Below are 15,235 nucleotides of genomic sequence, written 5' to 3'. Positions count from 1 at the left end.
AAATAAAATAAAATAAAATAAAATAAAATAAAATAAAATAAAATAAAATAAAATAGGAAAGCTCTTTCTACACCTGAAATGATGAAGTTGGTCAAAATATCATAGAGCATACACGATCAAAGACTTCTAGAGCTGTATCTAGGGATCAATAGAACAGTCTTTATTTTTTCTTAAATTCTTTTTTTAAAGATTTTATTTATTTATTTATTTATTTATTTATTTATTTATTTATTCATTTATTTATCAGAGAGAGCACAAACAGGGGGAGCGGCAGGCAGAGGGAGAAGCAGGCTCCCCGCGGAGCAAGGAGCCCCATGTGGTACTCGATCCCGGCACCGAGGGATCATGACCTGAGCAGAAGGCAGACACTTAACTGACCGAGCCACCCAGGCGTCCCAATTTTTTTTTTTCTTAAGTTTTGACAGAGAAAGATTTATTGACTGACCCAACATTATATGGCTAGTTAGTTCATATGTGAGTGATTCAGTTTCCAGACAGAAATAATATGTACATATAGTTGTGACATACTTTTCAAATATGATTCATTGTGTTTATTGAACATACACACCTACACATGAGAGAGACAGGTTTGCATGGCAGTAGAGAAAACTTATTTTCTAGCTCTGTGTCATTGACCAATTACTTAACCTCTTTACCTTTGATAACTAGTTTCTCTAATGGGAAAATAATAGTTTTTCCTCATAGGGCTCTTTTGAGGACTTTTTAAAATGTGTGTGTGTATGTATATATATGTATGTACACACACACATATAACCTAAAACTATGTCTAGCATGTATATTAATTATTTTGCTATAACTATTAAAATATAGAAGGGATTTGTTCAATTCATGAACTCACCATTTATAATGAGGTAGCTTTCTGGAATACCCAGCATGTTTCTAGTGCATGGTACTCTTCCCTGATGCATCTTTGATGTCATATTTAATTGGTGCCAATATGGATTATCCTTATTCTCAATTTAGTGTTCTTCCTTAAACACACACATGCATACACACCCATATACACTTAGACAAATACACACACTCCTATATTCACATTCACAAATACACTTAGAAAATATCTTTCTCTCTTTCTCTCTCTCTCTCCCACACACACACACAAGGTTGGCATGTTAGTTTCCAGTTGGACCAAGTCATAAAATTAGAGATGAAAGATAATTTAGAATTGAAAAAAAAAATCTATTAAGCTAAAATGTCAGAGTTGAGTTATGAGGTATTTCTATCAGTTATCTCTTATTCTTCATTTATTTTTCTACTGTATTTTAAGGACTGTGCACACATATATGAAAGTTCAGACATATATAATATGAAGATAATTATTAATTTCTAAAGAACATTAATGATTATATTTTTGGATGACCATCTGTTCATTGATTCTTAAATCCATATTTTTCAGGCTTTTGAAATACATACATGTGTATTTATGTATGTCAAAACTCTTCCTACATGAAAACTTCATATATATTCAATATGTTCCAGAGATGAACAATAAATTATAATTTTGACTTTGGGTTGTAGGACCTGGAATTCTTTTTTTTTAAAAGATTTTATTTATTTATTCATGAGAGACAGAGAGAGAGAGGCAGAGGGAGAAGCAGGCTCCCAAGGAGCAGGGAGCCCGAGGTGGGACTCGATCCCAGGACCCTGGGATCATGACCTGAGCCGAAGGCAGACGCTTAACCATCTGAGCCACCCAGGTGCCCAGGACCTGGAATTCTGATTTATTAAATCATTTTCTCAAAGTCTCTCTCTAGCTCTAAGGAACTCCTAGGTCTGTGCTCACAAATTCAAACCCAAGATTAACGTTTTATCAAACACTTCCCTCTGGGCTAAGCATTTTGCTGGCATCATCAAAGTCTAGTCTTCAGAAAATGCTCTAAGACACATAGTATTATCTCGATTTTAAGATGAGGAGACTAAGGCCAAGATAAATGAAGTGCTCAAGTTTACCCAGCTAATAAGTCGGGGAGCCAGAACCTGAATTTCAGTTTTTCTAATTTGAAATAACCCACGTTATTTACAACCAGACAAGGCAGTTGGACATTGGTTGCGTTGGAGATACTGTGGACCTTTTCTTAAAGGAAGTGACTTAGAGAATGATGTGAGCCCAAACTAGAGGTGGAACATTACCAACTGCTTGACACTGCCTGTCTGGACTAATTTGAGCCATTTGCTGTGATTAAACCTCTCCTATTAAAAGGTGGAATTAGAGGTATCATAATTCTTTAGTACTTAATTTTATATATTGGTTTCTGAGTTTTTCTTTTTATCATTTGCTCATCTATTTATTAGTCTAGCTCTGCTATCGTTCTCATTCATTCCCTGTCAGAGAATAATGACAGTCCTACCTCTTGCTTCCCCCTCTACCCCATCTCCACCTCCTTCCGGAAAAGAAGAAATCAGAATTCTTTTGCTCTCTTCTCTTCTCTTTCCTCATATTCGTCTGCATTGCTCTTAGATCTGATGGAGTTTTTATAGTTTAACTATAAAATATGACATTTCATCTCACGAGAAAAATGTCTTGGTTATATCCTAGCTAAATGGCTGGATGGACTTTTCTCCATGACTTAATTTTGTGACCCAACTGGGGAAACTTATAGTTTTATTAGCAGCTGTCTTCCCTTTTCTTATCAGATATACAGCTTTTAGCACCTAGCTCAAAAGAGAAAACACACGGTTTGAAGTTCTTATTTAGACTTCACGAACCCTTCCTTCTAAACAGTTTTTCTTAGGCAGAGAAACAAACAACTCTGACTAATCTTTCAAACAAAGTTGTTAATATTTGCAATCTACATAAACAGTACCTTTGAAAGGAATGATTGCTTTGCTGTAGTCACAATAAGAAGCGCTGATAGGAGGGGAAATAGAAAAAAAAGATGCGTGTATTTTCCCCCTTGGGTTGGGAGTTGATGTTAAAGGGGAAAATGCTGAGCGTTTCTTCAAACGAAATGTGAACTTCTTTATTTCTCCCAGACGTTGCTAATATGTAAACATTTCAGGAAGAAATTCTACACCCCCTCATTTGTGTGTCGGCTGACATTTCATGGTTGAATGGCACAGGGTCCTAAGTCTGGGCAGTTCTGCAGTGGTGCACAAATCTGGGGATTAAATCAACAGTTGATCTGTGCTCCTTTTCTTGTATAAACTCCAAGGCAACCCTGTAAACTCAGTTACCATCAACAAATCAAATGATTTTTACTTGAATTTTTATATTTTTTATAAAGATTTCACAGCTTTCTTTAGGATATTTCCTGTTATTTGGATGTTATATAAAGGTTCTGATTCTTTTTTGAAGGTCTAGTTAACCAGTGGGCTCCTGGTATACGTTTTCACTGGTACCTTGAAGGCATGTGGGGCATTCATGTGTTGTTTCTTTCTCTCCTTGTAGGTTGAAATAACACTTCAGGATATCAATGACAATCCACCAGTATTTCCAACAGACATGCTGGATCTTACCGTGGAGGAGAACATTGGAGATGGCTCTAAGATTATGCAACTGACAGCGATGGATGCTGATGAGGTAACTCAGAGCCTGAATTTGTTTTGAAACCTAATATTCCAGTGATCTATCAAATTTCTACTGTATGTTGACCACTTTTAGTACCCAATAATTAAGGTTAAGCATTGAATGCTCTTTTCCAAAGAATGTCAATTGTTGAAATGTGATATAAGAAGGCTAAGATAGAGACTATCAAGAGGTAATTTTCCTTTGATCAGCAATTCACTGTTCAGTTAATTGCTGGTTGCATTTTAGATTTCTTAGTCAAATTAGTTTAATTTCTCAAATAATTAAAAAATATCTACAGATATAACCATATTTTTTATGCCTTTATCATTGGCTTCTGACTCGGTTTTGGCCCAGGTCATGATCTTAGGGTTGTGAGATCAAGCCCCACATTGGGGTCCATGCTCAGTGCAGAGTCTGCTTGAGATTCTCTCTCCCTTGTCCTCTGCTTCTCCTCACCCCCCCCCCCCCCTCAAATAAATAAGTACATCTTAAAAAAAGGAAACAAATTTCTTGTCTAGTGGTGAATGTAAAATTTGGGGGCACAATTTAGATTTCTCTATTTATATTTCAAATTTAGCTATTTAATCACAGTGCTCTAAATGACTAACAACTTATATAATTTGTAATTTATATTTTTCCTGTGAAAAAAGCCCATTGCCTCTTTTCTCCTACTTGCTAGGTAAAGGAATTAATTAATGTTAAGGAATTATGGAAAGAGGGATAACTTTCCCTGACACCAGTATCTCCTTTCACCTTAAGCTACTAAGCCCAACACACATCAGAGGATTTAATTTTTTTGCCCTCAATTAAATTTCAGAAGCATCTGAAAACTTTTGGTCTTTGAGTAAGATCTTCATGAATTTATTTCTTTAACTTTAAAAGGTAAATAAATAAAAAAAACAGGTGAATTTTAACAGCTAATAGCTAACACATAAATGTAAAGACTTAATTAAATTTTGACAAAATCTAAGGAAAAGTAAACAAAATAAAGCATAGATATTTAGATACTTATAGTTTTCTATTAAAAATTTTGGAGTTTTAAGTTTAGTATCTTCGACTCAATTTTATAAAGTGTAAAACAACAAAAACCCAGCTAAGTAAAACTAAAAATTAAATTGGCTTTATTTGATGATTCATGAATCAGGCAGCATCTCATCTAGCAATAAGAAAGGAGCTCCGCCAAGCTCTAGAAATGGAAATTTTTTTAAAGGCTAAAAGGGGATGGGAAAAGGAATTTATTAGCAAAGAATGCATTCTTTCAGGCAAGGTCACCTTCCTAAGGGGAACAGGGTGGATTATCTCACTAGTGCTGACCAGGTAATTCCATGTTGACTGGTTAAAGGTTACATTTCTGGAGGGGTGGGGGTGTTGAAATTGCAATTAAATAAGAATTACATCTTGGTTAGTTGACATGAGATTTAGCATAAGTGACTCCATTTGGGGATTTCTGTCTCCTTTTTACCAATTCCTCCCTTTTGATTGGACTCTCAGTTTAACTGTGAAATATAATACATATTTAAGGCATTAGCACCACTCACAGCTACCACTCAGTCATTCGTACAGCTTTTGCCAATCTTCTGTGTGGCATTCATAGGTCATGACTTTTTTTTTTTTTTTTTTTTTTTTTTTGCTTAATCTCTGTGATATTCATAGCCCACAACTTCAGGTTTACAGTTTTTAAGCTGGTCATTCTCTTCATTTCTTTTCTGATGTTCCAGTCTTAGAGAGATCATTTGCTTGGTGACTAGCAGCAGCAAACATGCATTTAAAACCTTTCAGAGAATACAATGTTCCAGGGAGATTACTATGATCATTATAAGCAGGATAATTCCCAACGTTTGGAATGTACTTTTTAGCCTGGTCCCCCAAACCAAATCAATCAAAATTAGGTAAATCAAAGAAAGACCCTGCTGAAGGAGTCACCTTTTTAAGCTAAGTGGCTTGCTCAGTGATCTTATTAAACTGAGTTTCAATTTCCACAAAAGTGTTAATCCAGGTGCAGCGGATGATGTTGGCCACAGCACAGATACCTTATCACTCAGCTAAAAAATATTCAAGGGACCAACTTTGTCTAGTGAGTCTAAGGATTTTTGTTGGGTGGCTATTGTTTTTGCAGATTGTGCAGTACTTTCAAGAGTTAAGGAGAGGCTTCTAATCATAGCCTCATTTACATTTACTCCCAACCAGAGAAGTAAGGCCCTGCCAAAGGAAGTGAATCCTAAATCATTAATTCCTTCTGGTAATTCCTTTCTAACTCAACAATGTAAATCTAGGGGAGTCGACCAGTGAGGTGTCTTTGTTTGTGGGAAGTTAGGGACACAGTTAGATAACCTAAGAGGCATTGCCTGACTATGCACCAGCTATTTAGGCATTCATGGGTCCAAGGAGAATGATAACCACCACAGGAAAAAACAAAAAACAAACCCTGTAGGGGTATAAACCATTCTTGATAAGGTGGCACTGTTAATGGACGGATAAGAGTTTTAATGACAAATCCAGCAGTCTGAGAGGCAAAGCCTCCCTCCCTTAGCAATGGTGTGGGAGATACTGGTGATGGCATTATCTTTCCAGGCCAATGCCAGAGTAAAGGAAATAAAGATAAGAGAGGGTTTTATGTTTAGTTAGAGTGTGAAGTCTTGATCTGGCATCTTGGGAAGAAGCTATCTACCTTGATGTCAGCTACTTCTCTTTCTAGTCAATTTGACTTGGAGGTTTCCAGCATTTGTACAAGACCAGATGTCAAGTGGAGTTTTCTTTAACTGTGAGATGTTTACCCACAAGTCCCTGGAGTTTGGCTGCCATCTGAGTAGTGAGCAGGACCTGGTACAGTCCTTTCCAAGGAGATTGAAGGGAAGTCTTTGTTCTTAGCAATTCCAAATCAGAAGGGTGAGAGAAAGTTGGAAATGGTACTTTGGTGAGATGTAGCCAGATATTTGAGAAAGCTAGAATTCAGGATCTAGTCCAATTTATAGGTATGTAACAAAACCTCAAAGACAACAAGTTTAGAATCTAATATCTAGAAAGGTGCAAACATAATTTTTCTTTCTACAGTTAGAATTTACTTTCTACAGTACCATTTTAAAAAGATAATTGTAGTAAAATGAATTTGTTTGCATTATTTATAAAAGTGCATTATTTATGATTATTTACATAAGTGCAACAGAAGTAGTGACTGACCATAAAAGGTTTTTAAGAACTTTGCTGTATCCTTAGAAGCAAGGTCCCAGGCCAGTTTTTCCAAAGGGTTTTTTTTTTTTTTTTTTGGGCTCCATAAAGTCAACCTCAGTTCCTTAAAACTGTTTGATCATATGTGAATCTACCCACATCTCTCTCAAATATGACATTCCAGTTAAGCCCTGGTAATATAACCAATATTTCCAATTGTGTCCTGTTAAAGGAAAATAGATTCTCATTTAATTTGTGCAAATAACTATATTGCCATGAAACAACTATATTGCCAGAAAAAATAGTTTCTGAATTCTGGAGGGATCAGGTAGGGAGAAAAAGAAAATGCTTTATCTTTGTTCACAAAAGTATACTTTACCAATCTTCTATAAGCCATAGCAAAAAGAGAAAAAGAAACAAAAAGAAAAAAAAATGTTTCTTATATCTGATAAAACCGAACATTAAAAACCAGCAATGTTTTAAACAAAAGTCATGCAGAATTATAATCATCCTCCTTAGTTCCTTTAGTCTGATGTAATTAATACTTGTTCTACTTGAATCCAGCTTTTTCATTAGCTCCGAAAATTCTTACCCCATTCAGTTTTGTTTTGTTTTTGTTTTAAAGTTATCAGAAACCTGTATTTTGGAGTACTTTCCATGAGTCTTCTTGAAGATGAAGCACTTTTGCCAAAGTATCAGAATGAAAAAATTGTCTATAAATGACAAAAGACTTAAAAATGGCCATGATTAAAAATCTGATGCAAGTTCACTATAATTGACAAGGAAATATGTGTAAAATATTACATATCATTTTAAGATAATAACTGGAATTATGACTGAAAACATATGCCAAGACATATCAGATTTCCAAGAATTTTACATTATTTTTGGAACACTTATAACTTATACCTATACAACATAAAAATGCTTTAGTATTATTTCTTATTTGACAATGTTTCCCACATAATTTAACATATCAAATAAACTTAATTACTTTTAATGACTTAATATCTTTTTATAAGGAGAGAGACCAAATCTTTTTTTTTTTTTAAAGATTTTATTTACTTGACAGAGAGAGACACAGCGAGAGAGGGAACACAAGGAGGGAGGAGTGGGAGAGAGAGAAGCAGGCTTCCCGTGGAGCAGGGAGCCCGATGCAGGGCTCGATCCCAGGACCCTGGGATCACGACCTGAGCTGAAGGCAGACGCTTAACGACTGAGCCACCCAGGTGCCCCAAGACCAAATCTTTTGAGATGTTTCAGGGACCCTCTTGAAAATCCCAAAGTTAAATCAAGGTCAAAAAAACTTCGTTTAGAATTTGATTTTTAGGAAGGTTGTCAAAAAATATCAAAAGGCTTTAAGACCATAGGTCACTATGAAATAATATTCAGTTATCTATTTAACCAAAGTGACAATTAAAGACTTCATAGGCAAATATAGAAGACTTCATGGTTCTCAGTAAAACTTAATTCTTTTAATATTGAGAGTCCTAGGCTTAAGTAATCAAAGACTTGATAAAAACAACACAGGAAATTATTTTGATGAAACACGGAATTCTTGTTTTTTAGGTATATTACTTTGAAAGGTAAGGAAACCCTTTTATAATCTCCAAGAAGAGCAGACCAATGGACCAAGAAGACTTTGTCCTTTTAACAGACAGAACACCAAATTCTGATTTTATACCAGCTTACTTTTGATATTAGAACTCATTTGCTTAATTAAATTCATTCTGATCTTAGCCAGAGTTGATCACACATAAAATTCCTTTCCCTCATTATTTTTAGTGGTTTTAGTTACATATATTAGGATTTTTCACTCTTAGAAGCCTTTGATTTCTAATGAAAACTACGAAGTAAGCAATTATGAACTGTCTTTTATATTAGCATTCTGTGGATTGGCAGACTTATAAAAACTTTTTTATAATTTCTAGAAACATGTACTTTCTCAAAGAAAATTTCTCAACATGGCATAAAACATGTTTGCCAATGAAACTATCTTTAGTTTCTCTGTAAAAGGAAGCTAAAAGTGGATAAGCTTATGTTCAATAACATGTTTCAGTATTTTATTTTATTTGTAAATGATCTGGATATTCAAAGGCTATAACTTGACTCATAACTTAACCTAGCAAAACTTTAAAGTTTCAGGTTACCAAAAAATTTCGGAAACCTAAAAAGTTTACCTAAAACTTTTTATACTACTTATATCTATTTTATTTACTTGTTAAACAATTACATTTAGATTACTTATGAAAATTTCATCATGACAAGTTATTTTTATTGCTGACAAATTTATAACAGAGATAACAAAAACTTATTTGATTAATCTAGGTAAAGTAAAAATTGTATGACTGCATTATATTCAATGTTGAAAACTCTAAGGACATGTATATTTTAATTAAAATAACAAATTAGTTTTAATTGAATTCATTTTAATATTGAACATTTTCCCAGATTACATGAACCCAAAAAGCATTTGGGTTAGTTTGCATTATATTTTTGAGAATTTTTGTGAATATTAAATTTATATAAGCTCATATTTATTTAAGCCAATTAAATGTAGCTCTTTCACCAATTAATTTTAGTAATACCATCTGGAGGCAGAGGTGGTAGAATTCACTACCACCAGATGGTATTATTAAAATTAATTTATATATATATGTGTGTGTATATATATATATGTGTCCATATATATATATATATATATATATATATATATATACACATATATATATACATACACACTCACATAAACATACAGAAAGAGAGATATTGGGGCACCTGGATGGCTCATTTGATTTAGCAACTGACTCTTGGTTTCAGCTCAGGTAATGATCTCAGGGTCATGAGATTGAGCCCTGTGTCAGGCTCCGTGCTGTGGGGAGTCAGCTTGAGATGCTTTCCTCCTTGCTCTTCCCTGCCCCCCTCTCTACTCCACCTGCTCGCCCTTGCTCTCTTTCTAAAATAAATAAATAAGTAAATAAATAAATAAATAAATAAATAATAAAATCTTAAAAAGAAGAGAGACATTATAACTTCTATATACTTAATATTTCCCATTAGCTCAAATTCTAAATTACTTCCTTTTTTTTTTCTGATAAGAATTACCTCTCCAAAGTTCATACATTAACACTTAGATCTCGAAGGCACAGTGAAGAATGCAAGTTACAAGCTTTTAAAGATAAATAGGAATGTTTTGGGATTGGTAAAAAAGAGTAAATGAACTTTCAACTGCCTCTAGAGCTGGATTTTTAGTTTTGCAAAGATTTGTAAGATAAGGACAGTTGCTCTCAATTCCTCAAAGAATTGGGTTGCAACTTAAATGACATCATAGGTTGATTCACCCATAAATCCTTTTACAAGGGCTTTAGAAGGTTTTTCTTTCCCTCTGGATTCATAGTTTTGTTTTAGCTTAGGGGAGAAAGCCTAAAAAAAATTCTTTTAGGCTCTGGAATTTGGCCAATTTCTGACCACAGAGCTATTTTTTAGTTGTAGCTGGGACAAATAGTAAATATTTCTGGCAGTATTGTATAACCCCTTGGACTGAAGAGGTGTCCCCAAAGAGGATGCATAAGATATTTTGTTCTCCTCCTTCTACTGGGTGCTACAGACAGAGATCTGGGAGAGCTGACTCTGGCAAGAATTATCACTCTTAGCTGGCTTCCACTAGTTTTTTCAGGATCCCATCTGTAGCTCTGGTATTTACCAGAATTTGGCTAGGTTTTTCATTATTTTTAACTTTAGTTTTCCCTTGGCTGTTTAAGACAATAGCAACAGTTTACCAGAAAATCCCTCAGAGTCCCATCAAATTTGGGAAAGTCCCATCAACTTTGGGAGATCCCCATTAGCAATGGGCCCTCCTTCAAGAGTAGATGTGTGGTGTCTGTAAGGTCATTAACTTGGCAGATTTTTTTGCTTATGGCCACATAAAGGAAATTCAGACAGAGGGTTACTAGAATGTATACTCAAATAGAGGATAGAGGGAATCAGTAAGACTTACATTAGCCTTACGTTTTTTTGTTTGTTTGTTTTTAGGTACCTTTTATACCTTGAATTTTTCATTAGCCTTTTGAAACAAATTTTTCAATGAAGCTATTTTGGAATTCTGAAGACTTTCAGAGGTTTTTGTATGTCAATTAAAATAGGTATTCCATTCTGTTTCTTTGTTTTGGGAGTCCTCGCTTTTAAATGCACTTCTTAAATGATCTTACCTAATTGGAATGTTCCTTATAATGGCCACTGTAATTCTAGGTTATAATTACTTGAGGGCTGGCAGCAGTTTGGTAGGACCGTAGGCACAATTGGGGTTTAACCCACATTTTCTGTCCAGCCATATCTAGCTGCTAATTGGGTGTGACTCACTTATCTGCCCAGCCATATCCAGGGCTCCCAACCTGAGAGATACCAAACCAAGTTCTCAGGACACAAAACAAGCTTAAGAAGATTTAGCTATTTTTATAAATATTTATCTCTTCCTTAGACATAAAATAACCAGGTGTGTAAGAAGGTAGCAGAAATTCTTTAGATTTTAAGCATTTCATTTTTATTATAATTACTTTTTTCAGATAAGCCTTTGGGTCTCTCAGAACCAAGCTAATACCTAAAAGGGATGTGCTTCTGGGTTGGTGATTGTACAGTGTTTCACAGGGTACCTCACTGCCTGGAAATTTGCTTGAGATTGGCAGGAGACCTAGTGTCAATTTCACTCATTCCATGACGAACTTATTCTATTGCAAGAGTCTTTGATTTAGGTGGTAAGCATCATAATAGCTTTTAAGTGCTTGACCAATGCCCACCAATTTTTGCAGCTTTTTGGCCTCTGAGACCCCTGTTAGCAATAGCCTTTATCTACATAAAACAAGACAAACATGTGCCTCTTAACATGCCAGCTGTAACCAGAAGATGTTATTGCAGACTGGCCAAGAGAAGGCTGTGTGCAACACCAGCATTTTCCAGTGTAGATTAAAGCAACAGACTCCAGCAAATGGGGACTGTGGACTGGAACTGGGGAAAAGACTAAACCAGAAAACTCCAGTAAGTGGACACTGCAGATTGTAGGTGGGGAAAGGGATTCCAGTCTACTGGGGGATTGCAGACTAAATCAAGAGCTGGGGACTAAGGTTTTGGATAGAAGCATCTGCCTAGCTCAAGCTGACTCACTAAGTCTTGGAATGGAAGGCCAATTAGGTTGGGAGCTCAACACAAAGAGAGCAGTGCTCAAAACCAAGAGTAACTTACCCAACATCCTCAGAAATAGCTAGAAAGACAGTGAACTCAAAGGAGTTCCTAGGGTCCTGAACCTGTGTTTCTTGTCCCTGAAGCTATTGAAAGTCTTTTTTAGACTTGCCACTGCCACCAGATCTGTTACACAACACAAATTAAACTGAGTAAATTTACAAATTGGCTTTATTCAACAACTCATGAATCAGGCAGCATCCCATTTAACGATAGAAAGGAGCTCTGCCAATCTGTAGAAAAGAAATGGTTTTTAAAGGCTAAAAGGGGTTGGAAAATGAAATTATTATCAAAATGTATTTTTTTAGACAAGGTCACCTTCCTAAGGAGAACAGAAAGGGTCTATTGAGTAGATTACCTAACTAGTACTGACAAAATAATTCCATGCTGACTGGTTAAAAGTTACATTCCTAGAGTTCAAACTGCAATTAAATTCAGTATTAAGTCTTGGTTTGTTGACATGGGGCTTAGCACAAGGGACTCCATTTTGGGCCTACTATCTCTTTTTTAACAATTGAGAAAAATTTTTTTCCAAATTCTAGCTACTATTAAAAGTAATGTGACTACTTATATTATTATTGATAAGAGATGTCATCAGCTATTATTTAGGAAATACTTCATTTTCTTAAAGCTCATCACTGATAATATATATTTGGATAGCTCAATTCACAAACTTTGATTAACTCTCATTTAGAAAAGTAGTAAACCTATGATCCAGCAATTGCACTGCTAGGTATTTACCAAAAGAATAAAAAAATACTAATTTGAAGGGAGACATGCATCCCAATATTTATAGCAGCATTATCAACAATAGCCAAACTATGGAAAGAGCCCAAATCTCCATTGACTGAAGAATGGATAAAGAAGTTGTGGTTTACTATATATAGGAATATATATATATATAATAATATATTACTCAGACATAAAAAAAATGAAGTCTTGCTATTTGTAATGACATGGGTAGAGCTAGAGAGTATTATGCTAAGCAAAATAAGTCAGTCAGAGAAAGACAAATAATATATGATTTCACGCATATGTGGAATTTAAGGACCAAAACAAATGATCATAGGGGAAAGAAAGAGAAAGAAAAACCAAGAAACAACTCTTAACTATAGAGAACAAGCTGATAGTTACCAGAGGGGAGGCGGTGAGTGGGATGGTGAAATAGGTGATGGAGATTAAGGAGGGCACTTGTGATGAGCACTGGGTGTTGCATAGAAGTGTTGAATCACTAAATTGTACACCTGATACTAACACTACACTGTATGTTAACTAACTGGAATTTAAATAAAAACCAAAAAAGAAAAAACAAAAAAAAAATGTGAAGAGTTAAAAAAAAAAAGGAAAACAGTTAAAAAAAAAAAAAAAGGAACCCATGCAATTGGTACAAGACGATTCACATTAAAGACATGTAACTGTAGTGACTCTCATTGGCTATACTTTCTGTAGGACTAGGACAAAGAAACCTCCTTTTTAAGTGGTTTATTCAAAGAGTGAAGCAATAATCATGTTAATTATAATAAATATATATCCTAATGGAATATACTATTCTTTTAAGAACTGATTATTTGAAAGAGATGCTATGATGTTGATACTGTTATAATTTTATATCCCTCTCTATTTTTCTCAAGTTATGACAAATAAGGGTTTCTACAAATACAGTGCTGCCTGCATATTTAAGTTTCTCCATCTAACTTTTTTGTGTGTGTTTGTGTGTATGTGTGCACATAATTGCATTGCCTTCAAGTTTATCTTTTGAGATATATTTATATTTACAATGAGATCTGAGGAAAGCTGGGAAGATATTTATGTGTCTAGGTGTTTATATCAACATTGTTTTAGTGTACTTTGTTTTATTTCTATTGAGCTTCATTTTTTAACTTTTAAAAGAAGTGTAAGTAACCATGCAGTTGTTATCACTTAGACATCCTAGTATGAAAAACTACTGAGGGGTGCCTGGGTGGCTCAGATAGTTAAGCGTCTGCCTTCGGCTCGGGTCATGATCTCCAGGTCCTGGGATCAAGCCCCGCATCGGGCTCCTTGCTCAGCTGGGAGTCTGTTTCTCCTTCCTAGGCCTCTCCCCACTGCTCCTGCTCTCTCTCTCTCTCTTGCTCTGTATCTCTCTGTCTCAAATGAATAAATAATAAAAAAAATGCTTTAAAAATAAAACCTACTGAAATGTAAGATGATTATATCTAGGATATGCAAGAAGTGCATCTGGGGTGAGACAAGGTGTGGAGTTAAAGGGCAGGAAAGTGTAATGTCGTGCAGAAGAAATAGACCAGAGAAATGGAGGAAGGGTTGTTTGAAATTCAGGGGGAGGTAGGGATGCTGACAATTTGTGCAAAGTGTGACTGCCTGAAGGCATAAAAATCACCAAGTACTTTGTGATCAGTTCTGTTGGTGGGGGAAGGGAAAGGCAGGAGAGGATGGGAGGGAGGAAGTAGGTTTACCTACAATTTTAAAAGAAAGGAGGACTTTTTTGTAAAACTGCTTTTGAACTATGATTTTTTAAAGATTAAGCTCATGAGGTTGCTGTCCTTCTTGAATACATTTTCTCTTAAAAATTTTAGTAGCTTTTAAATGATCACTATTTCAACTCATGATGTGAGGAATCAACATTTCTCTGGCCTTATGCCCAATAGAATGGATACCTCAGCTTTCTATGGCCTTCAGAATCATTAGCTGTTTCCTTTTTTGAGTAGCTTGCAATGAATTAATATTAATGCTTTTAGATAAACCTTCATCCTATTTTCTACTCTATCCTCAACTTTTTACCTCTTAGTTGATTTTTTTTTTAAGAGAGAGAACTGGGGGAGGGGCAAGAGGAGGGGGAGAGAATCTCAAGCAGACTCCATGTCCAGCCCAGAACCAATGTAGGGCTTGATCTCACGACCCTGAGATCATGACCTGAGTCAAAATCAAGAGGCGGATGCTTAACGGACTGAGCCACCCAGGTGCCCCTCTTATTTGAATTTGAAATATATATATATATATATACACACACACACACATTTGAAATGTTTTCTCTCTTACTAAGTCATGGCTGTTTTCTTTCTTCATCTAGTTTGAATAAGACTCAGTATTGAATGAAAGGGTTTTCTTTTACTTTGTAGTTAGCGTTAAATTTTCCCACAACTATCCAGTGAACTGGTTTTAAAAGATTAATAGAATTATTTAAAATACTAATAAATATGTAGGTCATTAGCAAACTATACATCAATACATTCTTTATTATTATTCATTTTTCTTTAATTGCTAAATCAAACATAAAAATATTAGTATGTTAGAGAAATTCTAGTAAGGCAC

At 35.1% G+C, this 15,235-nt stretch overlaps 1 protein-coding gene across 1 annotated transcript in view; it reads left to right on the top strand.

Annotated features, from left to right (window-relative positions):
- FAT4 (FAT atypical cadherin 4) overlaps positions 1-15,235 on the top strand; it is a 175,005-nt gene that overhangs the window by 72,761 nt on the left and 87,009 nt on the right. Inside the window, exon 3 of the mRNA XM_021681470.1 lies at positions 3,410-3,541. Coding sequence (XP_021537145.1) covers positions 3,410-3,541 — 132 coding nt within the window. The remainder of the gene's footprint in view (positions 1-3,409; positions 3,542-15,235) is intronic.

This window comes from Neomonachus schauinslandi, chromosome 2 (genome assembly GCF_002201575.2).
Source record: "Neomonachus schauinslandi chromosome 2, ASM220157v2, whole genome shotgun sequence".
NCBI lineage: Eukaryota > Metazoa > Chordata > Mammalia > Carnivora > Phocidae > Neomonachus > Neomonachus schauinslandi.
The sequence above is the reverse complement of the archived record's forward strand: the minus strand, read 5'-3'. Positions and strand labels throughout refer to the sequence as shown.